At 31.8% G+C, this 17,650-nt stretch overlaps 1 protein-coding gene across 3 annotated transcripts; it reads left to right on the plus strand.

Annotated features, from left to right (window-relative positions):
- Positions 1-2,432: 2,432 nt before the first annotated feature.
- LOC126748776 (casein kinase II subunit alpha) lies at positions 2,433-9,246 on the plus strand. 3 transcript variants are annotated; one of them, XM_050458224.1, is made up of 6 exons: positions 2,433-2,648; positions 4,799-5,070; positions 5,158-5,528; positions 5,588-5,827; positions 5,887-6,035; positions 7,677-9,246. In XM_050458224.1, exons 2-6 carry the CDS (start codon positions 4,864-4,866, stop codon positions 7,766-7,768), a joined length of 1,059 nt encoding a protein of 352 aa, XP_050314181.1. In that variant the 5' UTR covers positions 2,433-2,648; positions 4,799-4,863; the 3' UTR covers positions 7,769-9,246. The 3 variants fall into 3 exon arrangements, with proteins under 3 accessions (XP_050314181.1, XP_050314179.1, XP_050314180.1); XM_050458222.1 differs by lacking the exon at positions 2,433-2,648 and adding an exon at positions 2,860-3,233; XM_050458223.1 differs by lacking the exon at positions 2,433-2,648 and adding an exon at positions 2,860-3,058.
- Positions 9,247-17,650: the final 8,404 nt, after the last annotated feature.

Genomic DNA, 17,650 nt, shown 5'->3' on the forward strand with positions numbered 1-17,650 from the left:
TATTTCACGCCGTAACTTCTTGTTTTTTGCACTAGTGTCACGATCATCACTACTGCTAGTACTACAACTACTACACTCACTGCCCGAACTACTCGAACAACTCGATGTGCTACTTTTCGAAGCAGACCATTTGCGACGGTGGATTTTCCATTTTCGCGGCGACATGGTGTCTTAAACTTTTACAATTTTTTTTTTTAATCAAAATAAAGAAAGCACGGTGGATTCTATCCTACTCCTGATATGTTAGAGATAAATAAATGTTTTATTTTTGATGAATTTTAAACAACCATGTAAAACAAATAAGTGTATTACGAATTATAGAACTTAACAATTTTAACGTCACGTAAAGACTGAAAACTAAACTAAGACCAGAGCTATTCATGTTTTTTTTCTTGTTCAGCATTCTCGCCATTGTTTAGACTGCGATGTGGTTAAGGAGACCGCCAATCCATAAAGAAACATTTTGTCCTGATGAAAGAGAATTATATTCGGTCTTGTTCACAATAGATATTTGGGACTGTATTTTCGATTTGGTTTTCAATGGATTCAGTGATAAGCGAATTGAATTTTCCAACATTTCCAAATAAATGTCTCCATTTAAATTTCCGTTAATAAATAATGGCCCAATCACTTTATTTCCTAAAATGCCTGCCCATACTTTAATTTTTTGAGGGTACTGGGTATGCCCTTCATGCATGAGGATTTTCATTGCTCCAATATCTACAATGCTTATTACCAAATCCATTTAGATAAAATGTGCATTCATCGCTGAAGCAGATATTCTTTACATGAATAGTATTATCATTAATCGCTTCAGTCATTTTTTCACAAAACTCAACTCGCCTATCGAAATCGTCTTCGATTCGTCGATGATGATGGAAACCCTATACTTAATGAGGCTGAAATATATTTCCAGCATGACGGCGCTCCTCCTTACTATGTTCTTCCCGTTCGGCAATGGCTAGACGACGAGTTTCCAGATAGATGGATAGGGCGAAGGGGGCCTGTAGAATAGCCTGCTAGATCTTCTGATATAACGCCGTTAGACTTTTTTCTATGGGGTCATTTGAAATCTATTGTGTTTACTCTCCAACCTGAAAATTTGGATGAACTTTGTTAGCGCATCATCGACAGCTGCCATGATATCCCAACATGTTTTTAAAAATTTCCGTCAGGAATTTAAACATCGCCTATATCATTGTTTGGCCAAAAACGGGCAACATTTTGAACACTTATTGAAATAAAAACTGATATTTTCATGTTTTTGTTTTCTATCTGAACAAATTAAGATAAACAAAGATTTTTCTCATTTTCTCGAAAACGAATCGACCGATTTAAAAAAATCAAACGTCAAAATAAAAGACTTCGAAAGACCTTTTAAACAAGCTATTACTCGATACCCCTTGCCATTTAAATTTTTTAAGGTGATGATCCTGGGGGGCTGAGGGTGAAAGGGGGTGAAGTAATTTTAGGTTAGAAAGTTGTCTCCCTTGACAAACCATTTGACGTATTTCGGCTTTTTTTTAAACAGTGGTTTTCGATAAATCCGTGGTGGGAAGTTTTCAAATGAACACCCTGTATAAGAACCAGAAATTAAATATAACTTTTTAAACTGTTTTTGATATGCATGTGTATAATTTAATATATATAATAAACATTATTACATATAACAAACTTGCATCCTGGAGATATTGGCTCTCTTTTTGAAGTCTTGGCTAAACATGGTCCTACAAAGCTTAATAACTTATCAATAGATGCTGGAGGCATTCTTGTAAAATTGTAAAAAATATAAGGATCACTGAGGTAAACTTCCCGTAAAAGATTGTTATAGAATCTAGCTATCAAAATAGGCCGAACACCAAATCGCCGGGGATTGAGTAGCTTTGGCATATTAACTGCATGCATGAAAATTACTCGTTTTTTTAATAACAAAAGCGCCAAAGTAATATGCAGCAAATATAATGCATTCTCTCTTTATCCATATTTTGTTTTGTTAGCTTCAAACTTAGTTTATCGCACTGACTATTTACGGAACAAAACAACAGGATAAACTCTCAAAAATAAAACAAAACAAACATAAAATAACAGAAAGGTAATAATTGCGCATATCATAATTCGGCACGATTCGAAAAAGTTTGCAACTTGCAAACAATTTCGTCCACTGCAGTACGCGTGATTAAGTTAAATTTTATTGTGAAGGTCCTATTACCTATAATCTGCCTAGCATGCGTGTCTAAGTCTTACTTCACCCACGAATTGATTGTGAATGCGCCTTAAATCTAGCAGCCCCACATAATTATGTACAAGTGGATATGAGGATTTGTGTTGCGAACGTATCCATTGAATTCGTTCGCTGTCGGTGGCGGTATGTACAAACCATAATTTTATACAATGCACAACTGTATGTCATGCACGTTTAGTTATGGGAACGTGATCGCTGTTGTCAGACTTTTTGCTAGCTGGCATTGTTTATATTTAGCACGCCCCAATTTAATAACCCATATTAGTGAATTAGTACGTTTCTGGTTAATTTTTGCTTAATATTTGCTACGTTAGCAAGATGGTAGCTGATAACTAACAAAAATTTTAATTTAGTGCAGTTTTCTTTTAGAAATTATGGTATTTAGCCTGAACATTGTGCATAACAAGTAAGTATGAAAAAGTGCTACTTTACAAATATTTAATATATTGCCATTACCTACTACTGGTTTTTGCTGAGATCAGATTTTATAATTTCCCTTTTAAGAATACGATTGATTATCATCACGCTTACTTGACGATATTCAGACATCTATTATTATTTGGCAACGTTGATCATACAATGTAGTTTTAGAGGGGTATAGCTTATACCTTATACCCGACGGCGTAAAGTAAGTGGCTTGGATTTGAGTAGAACGTTCGGGCGGTAGTAACAATTTCTTCCATCTTGGTTTTTTTTGACTCGTGTGAAAAGCCGGTTCGAAATCTACATATTTTAGTGCTTTAAGTTGAAACCGTAGTCAATATAGCTATGCGCTTATCTAGCATAGGCTCCTGTAAAGCATACAAATCATAATAGGTAGGCAGTTTTTAAGTGTAGGCTAGGATTATGAAAGTATAAAATGTGGGAAATGGCGTGTTCCTTTGCCTGCTTACACAAGGTTGCTGACTACGAGATTCGCAGTTTTGAGGAATCAGTCATGTAGTTATGCTGATTATATATTCTAAATTAGCAAAACAGTGTTTCAACCAAGGTAACTAAAGAGCTAAGTTTAGCTTAATACATAACATTTCGATCCTTGTTTTTTTTAATGATTATCTCAAATTTGAGTTTGAGTATATATATTTCCCAAAAAACTATCCTCAGCAGTCAAAAACAAGTATAAATTACAGGAGTAGCATTTCACACATATTCTACCCTCCTTGCCTTATTCTTTAAATTTTAATTTTAAACACCCTCTTAATGGATCATTACATTTCTTTTATATATAAACTATGTACACATGTAGAAGGTACGACTTAGACTATTTTAACAAAGAATAGAAATAGAATAATAAATTCATAATAACCAAAACAAGAAATTTTACAAAGGATTAAAAATATGAAGCAAACATCTTGGTCTAATTCTATAAACCTAGCCCATATCAAGACCAGATTATTCATTGTAGTTTTATTTTATTAATTAATATACATAAACAGAGAAATATAGAACCTCATTAACTTGTCAGCTTCAAGATGTCAAAAAGAAAAACGTTTGCATCATAGCAAAACATTAGCAATCATAGTGGTACTTCTACCATTGTTTCTAATGCATATTTTATCCTTTTATTATTTTTTTATTCATCTTTAGTCATCATGAATCATGATTTTAAGAAAGTAATCGTGTACCATTTTTATTGACTCAAATACTCAATATTATGCCTGCTCAGAAGTGTTCTTGTGCTTGGTCAAGTTTTCTAGCCATCTTGAAGAAAATCTGACTTTCAACCAATTGACTTTCAATAAAATATTTTAGTCATTATAATTGCAATAAGGGAAAACCATTTTGTTAGTAGAATCAGCTAGAAATCGAATATCACAGCAAGTATTAGATATATTTGAGGTTTTTTGAAAGACAAAAGTGAATAGTACTAGTACTGTATAGTAGAAAGCAATAATAGGGCCAAAAAAACTTGTGCATTTAATATACCCACAATTATTTCAAACGATCCATCAGCTAATTCTGAATTTAGGTTAACATTCTACATACTAGGGATACTCAAAACCAGCCATAAATTACAAACATTATTGGTTAAACAAAAATAATATAAATAAAATATGTAACTTTAAATTAAAATAAAAGTAGCAAATATACTTAAAGCATAGCCGATGGTATATATAATAAATTACATAATTTTATGTTGAATGCTTTATTCAGAGGCTTCATTTTGCTTTCTTTCTCACCCTTTTGAAACTCATTGAATATACTTTATTAATTTGAGAATCATTTTGCCACATTTATGACATGGTTTGCAGATCCTTCCCTTATCCCTGCATTGACTCATTGTAATCTACTATTTTCATTTGAAAAATGTTCTGTTGATATGTGAAGTGTTTGAAAGCAATGGCAATTTTGCAATATATTATGTTAAAATGATCTGTTGGTAATATTAGTAAAGAAGGTTGGTGCATTTTAGCTTTCTAAATATTCACTGATTTTGTTCTAATCTATTTAACTATATCAATTTACTTCTTATTATTTTTAATATTGTAGAAAATATATTATGAAAACTGGTGGAATAGAAAACTGGAAATTTGTATAAAATATTTCATTTTTCAGTTGGTGGATTAAGAATCTATGTTAGACATTTCCTGACTAATAATTTAAATAACAAAAACATTACTATGGCTGTACCAAGTCGAGCAAGAGTTTATGCGGATGTTAATTCTCACAAACCTCGTGAATACTGGGATTATGAAAGTTTTGTTGTTGACTGGGGACAACAGGATGACTATCAACTTGTCCGCAAGTTAGGAAGAGGAAAATATAGTGAGGTCTTTGAGGCTATTAATGTTATTAATAATGAAAAATGTGTAGTAAAAATTTTAAAGGTAAGTTGTTTGTTTTATTTGCTATATTATTGAACACATATTAGGGCATTATAAATCAAAGCATAAAATACTTTTTTTATATTTTAGCCTGTAAAAAAGAAAAAAATTAAAAGGGAAATAAAAATTTTGGAAAATCTTAGGGGTGGAACAAATATAATTTCATTAGAAGCTGTTGTTAAGGATCCTGTGTCTAGAACCCCAGCACTCATATTTGAGCATGTAAATAATATTGATTTCAAGCAGTTATACCAGACTTTGACAGATTTTGACATTAGGTTTTATTTATATGAGCTTTTAAAAGCTCTTGATTATTGTCACAGTATGGGTATTATGCATAGAGATGTAAAGCCTCACAATGTTATGATTGATCATGAAAATAGAAAACTGAGATTAATTGATTGGGGATTAGCTGAATTTTACCATCCTGGTCAAGAATACAATGTGAGAGTTGCATCCAGGTAAAGTATGATATTTAGTACATTTCTTGGTATAAGTGACTTATTGATTATCTTTGTAGGTACTTTAAAGGTCCAGAACTGTTAGTAGATTACCAAATGTATGACTATTCTCTGGATATGTGGTCTTTAGGTTGTATGCTAGCATCTATGATATTTAGAAAGGAGCCATTTTTTCATGGCCATGACAACTATGATCAGTTAGTACGCATAGCCAAAGTATTAGGAACTGAGGAGCTTTTTGAATATCTTGATAAGTACCACATAGAGTTAGACCCAAGATTTAATGATATTTTAGGCAGGTATGTTTGTAGTTTCTTTTTGAAAGAGAAGAGTTTGATGGTAATATATTATTTTTTAGACATTCAAGGAAACGATGGGAACGCTTTGTTCATAGTGAAAATCAGCATTTGGTATCCACTGAGGCCTTAGATTTTCTGGATAAATTGTTGCGGTATGATCATCATGAGAGGTTGACTGCCAGGGATGCAATGGAGCATGCTTATTTCTGTAAGTTTACTAAATTATGTTGTTTCTTACTATATTATCAGTCAGAACTTTTTTACTACTGAACCGCAACCTCAGTTTTAGAGACATTAGGGCAATATTCAAGTGTTTTTAGGTATTACATGCAAATTTTTTTTATTAACAAATTAAAACAAATGTATATATATATTCACTGAAAGGGGATTTAAGGTTACAAATTACCAAGAAAATCAAAAGCTTATGGGTCCTAATTTTGTTTTGATAACAATGGTGTAGCAATAACATTTGTTCTTTTATGTAACATACATACTATATTTGAAATATAGATAATCTTAAATTCCTCACTTTTTTAGCATCATAAGTGACGCTCTCCGAGATAGGGTCCGTTACTCGAAAAAAAAAAAAACGTTTGATCACAAATAAGTTTCCTTTATAAATTAGTGGAAACTAGAAATAGATATCTTTAATATCTTTCAAGTTATGAGCCTGCACATGGATAGTAAGAGTGTATGTGAGTGAAGAGGGAAAAAATAGAAGAACTCCGATGCCCGCTCGAAAGTTAGCTATACTCGCCGTAGAAAATCAGCGGCATTGGAGTAAGAAAACTTTTCTCGCGGAGCGTCACGTATACAGTGCTTTCATTTCAAAACGATCCACGCTTAATAACTTTCTAAAAAAAAAAAAAAGTCAAATTAGATATACAGGGGGACGTTTAATTATGCATTTACTGAAGTTCTGTTCTGTCAATCACCTCCTCACCTCCAGCTAACCTCACTTTAATGTGTCAAATGGGAACCCCCATCGTGTGATACATCATAGTAAGGAGCGTAAAATTCTCTATTCAACGGTACCAAAAAATGAAATGAAATTGGTAAATGTGTAAGCAAATAGTTAGCGAAAATGTCTAGAAATAATGAATATTTTATTTACGACAAACTTTGGTATGTCAAATGGCTACCCCATGGTGTGATACATTATTTTAAAGGGCATTCATTATGCTATCAATGGTTGTAAAAAAAAATAAAATTGATTGACCAAGAAGCAAATAAAGTGTAAATCGGTAGGATAGAAAAACAAATTTATTTTATTAAATATTCAAAATGCGCGCCGTTATTAGCAAGACAATAAAAAAGCCTATTTTCAAACTCCTTACGAACATTGGCAAGGGTCTGCCCGCTAATTTCTCTGCATTCTTGAAATATTCTATTTTTTGAATTCTCAATACTCTCAGGTGGGGTTTTATAAACTTTGCTTTTTAAGTAGCCCCAAAGAAAAAGTCTAGTGGAGTTAGGTCCGGAGACCGCGCAGGCCATTCGATTGCTCAGTAAATGCATAATTAAACGTCCCCCTGTATATCTAATTAATACACGTGAATTAGTATGATACATGAATTTTCAGAAAGGTTCTTTAAACTCCCATATATGTATACTGCTAATTGGTTTAAATATCCAAAGAATTAGTTCAAAGCTTACAATTTACCTATTTTAATAGTTTTACTGGAATCATTTTATGTAGTATTTTATTTATTACAGTGCACAAGATGCTTTTTGACTGTTATTTAAATAATTACCAGTCTTTTTAAATTCTTACAGGCTAATCGTAATGTGAAGGCAACTTATCCATTATATTTAAATTCCCTTGAATGATAAATGATTTGTTTTGCAGATCCTGTTGTTAAGGAGCAATGCAGAATGTTGTCAACAGTGTCTTCTTCGCCAACCCCAATGTCTGGGGCACTGTCTGTTGTGGGAGAGTGAGGGTTTTTTCAATTCACCAGCATTTTCTAGTTTACATTATACCATTACAGAAGAATAAACTAGTTAACGATTCTGTCCTTTTTTAGAAATGACATTTTTACCATTTCATTTGAAAGATCTTTTTTAATAAGATTGTTAGTATTCCAGATTACAATTTTTGGATTCTCTTTTTTTTCTTTAGCTAAAAATGCCATGTTAATAGAACTTGTTACCGAAATATTTATACAATGTTATGGGTCTTATACATATTAGGTTCTATAATAAATAAGTTTTTTTAATAGTAAGTGGATACAAATTTACAAAAGATTTTTTAGTTCAGATTTTTATTTGTAAGTGGACAATTTAGAGGCAGGTATTATAAATAACTACCTCTCTTTAACACTTCTTTTCTATAAATTATATCACTGCCATGGATTAATGAAGGACAAAATTAGCTGAATTTCAAGTATCTTATTTTATTATATTAAGTTGTGTGATAAAAAGATCCTATAATGTTGTTTATATACTACTTAACTACTAAATTGTTAGGCCTTTAATTAATGATTATATTACACTATGCCCAAAAGCCAAATCAACTGTACATGATTTTACTTTTAGTTATAGTTGTTGATGTTGTTAAGTCAGTTAGCATTGTAAAATTATTTAACTTTAACTAAAAGAATTTGCAATTAGTTTTAACTTTTATTGCCAAAAAGGATATTGTCGAGCATTTTTATATATATATATATTGTACATCTTTATTTTAAGGAGTTACTTGAAATCTTAGCACGTAAGTCTTAAGAGGAAAGACATACTCGCGTTGGAAACGGCAATTTTACAGTTGCTAACTCTTTTGCACCTTTTTAAATTTTAATATTTGCGTTTATATATTTTTATTTTTTTTCAAATGATTTGTTGAAGAACAATATGAAAAATCGTACATCTTATCAACCTAAATTAGTTATGCTTTTTTTAATCGTCTTGTTGTTATAAACATTGACTTTATACACTATAGCTAATTGTAAAATAAATAAGATAAAGAAGATATAACAAAACATATTTTCTAAGTAATTTTAAAACACCACTTAGTGTACCACAGAAAATTGTAAATTTATAAATTGTATTGATAAGTAATTAATTAGGCCACTCGAAACTCACCAGGGAATTTTCAAGTCAGTTAATTAGGCAATATATTGTATTATTTATTTCTACACATTGTATTTTTTAAATAAAAGTGACATATTTATTTCTTAATTTCCTTGTTTAAGTGCCTATTTACTTGACTTGACGCTATAGTTAATTGTTTGGTAATTTTCTCGTATTATTGTGAAAGAATATTTATTTTATTATGAAGCGAATGGAACTTTGTGAGGTTAATGGACATATATATAAATAGTTGGGAGGAAATACATAAGTGAAGATCAAATTCTAAAGTATAACTTAATGTAAATGAAATGGAAGTAGGATTATATAATTAAAAATAAATATTGTTTTTTGTATATTATGAATTTATTATTTAAACACTTAAATTGAGGATGATGTACAACAACCTAGGCATGCGGTATCTTCTCGATGCTATGTAAATATAATATATTTGAATCCGAACTGATGGCTTTTTAGATAAAATATAGGGTGTTTCAATATGACAGTTCAGTTTTGTTACAAGTGCTGTCCCCTACTTACGTTTCGAAATAATACTTTAACTTTGATTACACTGTACAAGTTTTTGGTTCTTTTGAATAAAAAACTTCAACACAATAAAAAATTATTAAAAGCTATAGGTATATATGTATAATAACGTAAGTATCAAATACCAGAAAATTTTATTGTTTTTTCGTTAACTGTAAAATTATCTTTTGCAATAAACTTTATAAGAAATTAGAGTGAATTTTGATTTTGAAAGAATATATATAATTAATCAACTTCCAACTGGATTACTGTGCAGTTTACGTCTTGGAGCTGGCGAAAAATGTTTTGTAAGAAAACGCAATATACGCCGTATATCTATGGTTTGTATAAAATGCAAACTGCTGCGATAAATAATAATGCTTAAAGACTTTAATAAGTCGAACGAGGTTCAGACAAATACCTTGTATTGCGTGTATTTTTGGTCTCGTCCAGAATTGCGTGTAGTTGTTTGGAACTTTGTTTCCTTCTACTTACCAGTTAGGTATCATCGTTTCGAGTCTACGAGATCTGAAAGCAGATAAGCCGCACAAGAAATTAATTCTTCTATATAACATCTATTATTAGGTTATCAAAAATATTGACAAAAAGACAAGTTCGAGCATTACGAGATAAAATTCTTGCGATTTGAATTGAAAAAAGATTCGTTTGGGAACATAACTTAATATTATAGGTATAGTAGCCTCCACCACTATTCTATTTTGCAGTTTATTGCAAAAGCTGAAAGGTCCGCCAGCGGCACCTATTCATAAAAGCAGCCGCAAAATAGATTGTCATTGGAGGGAACCGTAATATCTATATACTGTAGCGGTTTTCCCGTTCGTTGGGAGTGAATTAAAACAATCGAACACTGTTAACTAATTTATTTACACACTTCACGAAAACACGAATACTAGAGATATTTATTTTTACTGTATTTATTTAAAACTATTTAAATTTCGCGCCAATATTCCGAAGTTTGCTTCACTGAACTAACTATCGGCGATGCGGCTCCCTATATACTCGGCAGAAGTATGTAAGGTCTCGAAGATTCTAACTAATATTCGAGACGTCGTGCGGTGTACCACTCGTGTCATTCAGAAATGACGAAGAATCACCTGGTTTTCTGTGTTAGATCGTTCCAATACAACATGTATTGGAACGAATACAAAGTGTAGAGGACATTAAAAACATGTTTTTTTGTTTATTAAACAAATCCTCAAATGAGCTATTTAGGCTGTAGGAAAATATTTGTTAATTATTATTTCACGCCCTCTTTAATCTCTGCATGGTTACTTATTTATAATTTTGCTTAATATATTGGCAAATAAATTAAGGTTTATTACAATTGTTCAAAATTTTGATCATTGGTATCAAAAATACATAGTTTTCAAAGACCAGTCAATAAAATCATTCAATTATTCAAAATTCAAATAAGAAATATACTCAATAAATATATATATAAATATATTTATTGACTTATCCTCTTTAAAGAAAAAAATATAGCTCACAAAACAAAGCTTGTAAAATAGACATTATGCCAGTTTGAAGCAGTAAAGAAAATTCTGCTTATTTCTGGCAATTATCTTGGATTTTACATCTTAAGGGAGGCATTAAATAATTTAATTTCTTCTTGTACTGGTTTTAGAAAATCTAGACACCCACAAGAGTACATCATTTTCGTTTCTTGTAATGTGTTCATGTCATGTTCAAGATGTTCTGTTGCTCAAGACCACTTTTCATTATTAAAAGAGGATAAACATCATCCTCCGTTGCTTTTTAATTTAAACTGCAATTTTTTACATTATAATCAATTTGAACTCCATAAAAATGGACCTAAGACATTTAATTTTCGAAAGGCTAATTTTCCAACTCTATATAACGCAATACTTAATGCTGACTTTTTACCATCACCAATGTACGATGCACTATCAATTGATTAAGCTTGCAATATTCCATTTAAAATTTACAGGAAAAAAAGCATCCTGAATGGTATACATCAAATATTATTGCATTAATTAGAAAAAAAGCAGCTTTTAAAAGATATGAAAAGTATGGTTCAAATTATGATTACAATAATTTTAAACTCTATAGAAAAATACTTAAGAATCAAATAAACGCTGCGTATCAAGGATTTATCCAAAAAATCGAAAGTGATATCCATAATGATAGCTCACAGTTTTGGTCATTTATACGGAAAAAGGGTAAATCTAGAGTACCTGGTACTTTAAAAGATGGGGTTAGAGAATTTTCATCATCTAAAGCTATTGTTGGGACATTTTTAACATTTTTTCAAAGTGTTTATGTAGAATCTAGCAACTCCGTTTATATTGATCCTGTTTCTCTGGAAAAATGTTTTACCAAATTGAATGTGTTCGTAAAATCTGATATTTTTTTAGCTGCAAAAAAATGAAAAACAAATTAACTCCATTCCAACTTTGCTGTAAAGGATTGCATACATGTTTTTTCCAAGCGACTTCTTTTTATATTCAACAAATCTATTGAACCTGGTATTTTTTCAAGCTGCTGAAAAACCGCCAGAGTCATACCTGTTTTGAAACAAGGTGATCTAACTGAGCTGCGTAATTACAGGCCTATTTCGATTTTGTACAACTTTTCTAAGCTTTTTGAATCGTGCATTTTCCATCAAATCTACTCAACAATTAAATCATCAGATCAGCATGGATTTATGCAGAAAAAGTCTTGTGATACAAATTTGACATGTTTTTGTCAGAGTATCTGTACTACACTGGACCAGTTTGGTCAGGTTGATGTAGCCTATATTGACTTTCAGGCATTTGATCAATTTTCAGATAAGTTGGTTGCTCTTGTACAATCTTATTTAACTAGCCGCCATCAATTCGTCGAAATTGAGGGTTTCCGTTCTCATAGTTACGAGGTTTCCTCAGGTGTCCCACGGGGATCTAATTTAGGTCCCCTTTTTTTCTGATATTTATTGATGACCTTACTAAACTTATTAAATGCCCGAGACTCAAGTTTGCAGACGATCTTAAACTTTTTCTTAATATTGTCACTATTCGCTATTATATTGATTTGCAAAATCAAATAAATAAAATTAATATAAGGTGTAAAACAAGCAAGTTGTACTTAAATAAGTCTAAATACTGCATTTTAACCTATTCTCGATAACAGAATCCAATAATATTTGATTACACAATTGATAATAATATTTTATCAAGATGTACTGAGATTAGGGACTTAGGGATTACTTTTGATCGTAGCTTTGACTTCAAAACTCATCTAAATAATATCGTTTCAGCTGCCTCTAAATTTTTGGGATTTATTATTCGCAATAGCAAGAATTTTCTGTAAAAATTCTGTACTTTAGTTTTGTTAGATCCAATTTACCGGGTTGATATTATGAAGCTTGCATCGCAAATTTTTGAAATATTTAGCTTTCAAAGAGGATGGTGTTTATCCTGCTGGAGGACTAGATAATGATTTTTTGTTAGATAGGTTTGAAATGGTATCCTTGCAAACCAGAGGGCACTGATTAGGAATTACCTTTTTATACAAACTATTAAATAATAAAATTGATTGTATCAAGTTACTAAACCAAATTAGATACATAAATCCTAGGTTAAACACAAGATGTTCCTTAACTTTTTATTGTCAACGTCCTAGAACTAATATGGTAACTAGAGCGCCAATAAATTATATCTGTAATTTGTTTAATACTTATTGTACACAATGTGATATTTTCTATGATTCTTTGAAAGCAATAATTCGCAAGCCTAATAATTGATCTATTACTCTCTTCTATTGGTTACTTATTTTATAGTTTGGGTTAGGGTTATGGTTTATTTAATTTTCCTAAGATATATTTTTGTTTCTTTTTCCTCTTTGTTTTTTTTGTTATTTTTTTATGAACTTTATCAAGACATATTTATTTTTGTATTTTCTGTAATTGGATGACTTACCTGTTGAAAATATATGACTATTTATTTATTTATTTATAATACAAGATGTTCATGTAGATGTAAATAATTAGACAGTAAAAGTTCATTATTTTTATTATTTAACTTAAAATATAGTCTACAGTCTATAGTCTATATAATACATCAAACAAAAGTCTTTTAAATTTAAAAAACTTTTTCAATGTTGCTGAATAACTCCAAACTCGTTAGTGCAACCGTATTATTAACTATATTTTTTATATTTGTCCCGTATCATAAATTGACCTATTTATATCTTTTTGACTGCATTCAGATGTTATTAAAAAAAGATTTGTATCCAGAGTCACCCTAGGAATTAAACGTTCTTTTTTTACTGATATATAAGTTTTTGTTTCAAAATTCATAAACTATTTCATTAAAAATCAGGATTTTACACAAACCATAACTTGGTCTGATCCAGTGTAGTAGTATTCCCAGGCCCAGCAATCTGTCCGGGTCATTTGTCTTAAAAGGGATTCTATTTAAAATATGGCATGATCTACATAAAGAATGCATTCAGTTTTCTGAATATTTGCAAAAGTTTTTAGAAGATCATTTACATAAAGAAAGAAGTGGACCCCAGCATAGATCCCTGGGCATACCAGCCTACTTTAGCATCAGGGTTCATGGGTTTATACAATTATCATGACAGCAGACTACCTGCTTCCTTAAGATAAGATCACTAAATTTTGAAACCTACGCCTCTGTTTCCTATTGTTACGATATTGGAAACGCCACGAATATTAGTTGTTCTTCGTCATTCCAAACTCATCGCGGTGACGCCAGCGGGCACACCGCACGACATATCTGGAGAGACTGGAGAGTGGAGACACGTGGAAGGGTAGCGAATCTTGGCGCCTTAGCCGCCAGGAGGCCAATTCAAGTTGGAAAATTGGCGTGATATTTAAATCAACATAATATTTCTAGCAGTCTTAATAACTGATCGTGCTTAGTGTGTACGTGTAAAATAAATCAGTTGACGATTTTTGTGCATCGAGTGTTTTAATTCACATCTTAATGAATGGTAAAAAGCTACAATATACCCAATATCGTATAACTGTACTTACAGTCGTAAAAATCTTGGGAGCAAGGAGGCCAAGAAATGGTTTGATTACGCCCTATCCATTTCGTATAAAATGTAGTGAAGCCCCATCATATAAGAACCACATATTCAGTCTCACATTTACAGGAACAGCTTCTAATAATTATGGCATATTGTATCGAAGAAAATCTAAATAAATTTCACCGGTCAGTTGAAGTAGGGTCCAATAAGCATGCCATGTACCACGTCAGTCCAACCATTTAATGAAAATCTATGTTGAAATATAGTTCTTTTTACAGTATGTGGATTTTCTACCGCCCAAACATGTGGCCTCGTCTGTACACACAATTAATTTCGCAAAATCTTCAATTCTTATAAAAACTTTTACTTATTTTTTACTGATCTTGTAAGCAATATGATAGGACATATAGTTTGGCTGCACCGAGGATTTAAAATTTTTTTGGAAAATTGCCACTGTTGAGTCTCTTTTTTTGTGGGAGATTGGTGTATAACTAACCAACTTAAATATGACAAAATACTGTATTGTATCGTACCAATAGAACTAAGACAGCTGTGTAATATGACTATAAAATTTATGATGTTTTACTTGAGCAAAAAGCCCAAATTTCAGATCTTGGCGTTATATTTGATAGCGAACTCACATTTATTACCTATATCGAGGAAGTTATCTCGCGAGCTTCGAGAATATTGGGTTTTATTATAAGGAATTGCGCCTGCTTAATGGTCTGATTAAACTTCTCTTTTATAGTTTAATTAGATCGAGGTTTGAATAGGATTCTATTGTTTGGATTGCCAGTGCTTTGGAGAGGGTTCCGAGTAGATTTCTTAATTATTTGGCTTACCGGGAGGATGGAACTAACCCAGAGCGGGACATTGATCAACTTTTTTTTTTGGTCAGGGTTTGGTCTTTCTAGCTACGCGGAGAGTGGTTCATCACTCAATTGTTTCTGGAAGCTTATTAACAATAAAATAGATAACCTATTTCTTCATTTAATATAATTCATAATAATTTAATACTCTTATAATTTAATTCTTTTTTTATTTATATTAATCTGTCAACATGCTGTTCAGTAGGTAGCAGTGTATTCTATTAAATAAGGTATTTCATTTTTGTAGTTGCTTTTTTATGAGTTTGATATTATGATTGTTATTATTATTATTGTTGTTACTTTTACTTTTTATTAATGTTTCAGTGGAGTTTCCCTCTCATGATTTTCTACATTCCTGCTTGTTCGATGTCAATACGTTTTGTTTGGGTCAAATTAGTCAGAATCTATGAGATGGGGAGTGTCTCAGGGCTCGGTTTTAGGACCAGTTCTATTCCTATTTTATGTAAATGATCTGGTTGGTCCTCCAATCAGTTATGTCTTCACGATATTGGCAGACTATACCAGAATATTGCAATCCAATCTTGGAGGATCTTAAGATGGTAAAAAGGTGGTACGACTCTAATTTACTTACATTGAATCTAACAGAAACCAAATTGGTATGTTTTAAATATAATACCAAACCGAAGATAATCTTTTTTTATTGTCTACAGAAAAAAACCTAAATTTAGAAGTAACGAAAAGGTGTTTAAAAAAACTAGAAGAAGGAATCAATTTATATAAGCGAGGATGATGACATTTCTTATTTGGCATATTTTGAAGCTCATATGAAAAACTCAACTAGAGATTTAGCAAGACTTTACGGTGTGAGCTTAGTAACAATATAGCAAAACATTGATGAGGTTTAAAGTCATAATCTTTTTTTGGATACACGTACCTTGGGACTCACATAGTATTGGATTATTATTAATAATATTATTATTATTTTTATTAATATGATTATTATTAGTATTATTATTATTATACCGATTTCATGCCATACGGCAATCGCACTTCCCTCTGGAGAAGGGGGGGATCATTCACTTATCTCAAACATCAGAAGGATGAAGCTCTATTGGAGTCCTTTTCATGTTATCGGACACTGTTTTTTAACTTTATTTACAAATAATACACTTAAACTAAAATTACATGATTATTAAACTAGTTGACATTATCTCCGTTTCCAATGAACTTTATAACGATTAGTTGATAATAGCATCGTTTTAGTGGCTGTTGATAATAGCGTCGACTTCTGTTTAACCGTATTAACTAGATTATAGATGCTTTCCTTAATTTTGAGCAGTTTTATGTTTTCGATCAGGCTATTTCGTATTACTCCTATTGTTGACACAATAATTGGAAATGTCCGCACTTCTCTCATTTTCTATTGTTTTCGTATCTGATTTTCTAGATCCCTGTACTTAGGTTGTTATTATTAGAAATAGCTACATCAATAAGGGTTGTCTTCTTAGAAATTTTATCGATTAGTCTTAGGTGAATCCAGAACTGGTTCCGGTTTATAGTTATAGTATAGTACCACCGACGGTCCGCATGCTGTCATGTCTAGCGCCGGCTCCAGACATGCCCTGGCGATTCCCAGGCAGCGACCTTTCTTCGAGTCTTCCGTTGTTCTCCATTTTCATGAGTGTTTGCCACCATGAAAATGGTAAAAATGCTTGACTCTTTGCTCGTTCTTCAGTCAGCCATTCAGTGTCGAGATTGCATTCACTAGGTATTGTGAATTGAGTGCCCCTGAACACCTAGATGTTGTCTTTAGTGGGGTAAATGCTAATGGCGGTGTTTGTTAAAGAAGTGTCGTTAAGCTTTCGATAGAATTGCTTCTCTGAGCGTTCAAAATGTAAATTATCTTGTTTCCTTTTATTACTGGATTTATACCTTCTTAAGCGGCCTGAAAAATAGATGATGATAGCTTTTGTTTAAGGGTGTCTAGGCATTGTTCCGGAGTACAGTTTTCTGGGTCCTGCAGTATATGTTGTTGGGTCAGACGTATTATTTCCTCTACTCTTTTTTGTACTTATCTGGTTCTTGTACCTCCGATATATTCCTTTAACCGTCCAATGTCTTTCCTAATATCTTCAATCTCTTTTTGTAGTCTCCTTTCCCATGGCGGTGTAGGTCTTTCATTACGTGTAACACTTTGCTTGTTATTTATTATTTTTAATCCCTGGGTTTTAATAACAGCAGTAGCCGCACAGTAGATTATTAGATGAAGCTGTTCAAGTGTTTTTCAACGGTAAGAGTATAATTATATTGGCAGCATTAAGAAGAATGGCCAATTTGCGGGAAGAGTTAACTCTAGGACAAGCTGGTCTTGTTAAGGAGCTTCTAACTT

The sequence above is a fragment of the Anthonomus grandis genome, chromosome 22 (assembly GCF_022605725.1).
Source record: "Anthonomus grandis grandis chromosome 22, icAntGran1.3, whole genome shotgun sequence".
NCBI lineage: Eukaryota > Metazoa > Arthropoda > Insecta > Coleoptera > Curculionidae > Anthonomus > Anthonomus grandis.

Excerpts from the sequence above, each read along its gene's own strand:
- LOC126748776 (XM_050458222.1), top strand. The coding sequence starts at position 3,188 with ATGCTGATTATATATTCTAAATTAGCAAAACAGTGTTTCAACCAAG. Across the intron at positions 5,828-5,886 it reads TTTAATGATATTTTAGGCAG|ACATTCAAGGAAACGATGGG; the intron begins GTATGTTTGTAG and ends ATTATTTTTTAG. Across the intron at positions 6,036-7,676 it reads AATGGAGCATGCTTATTTCT|ATCCTGTTGTTAAGGAGCAA; the intron begins GTAAGTTTACTA and ends TTTGTTTTGCAG.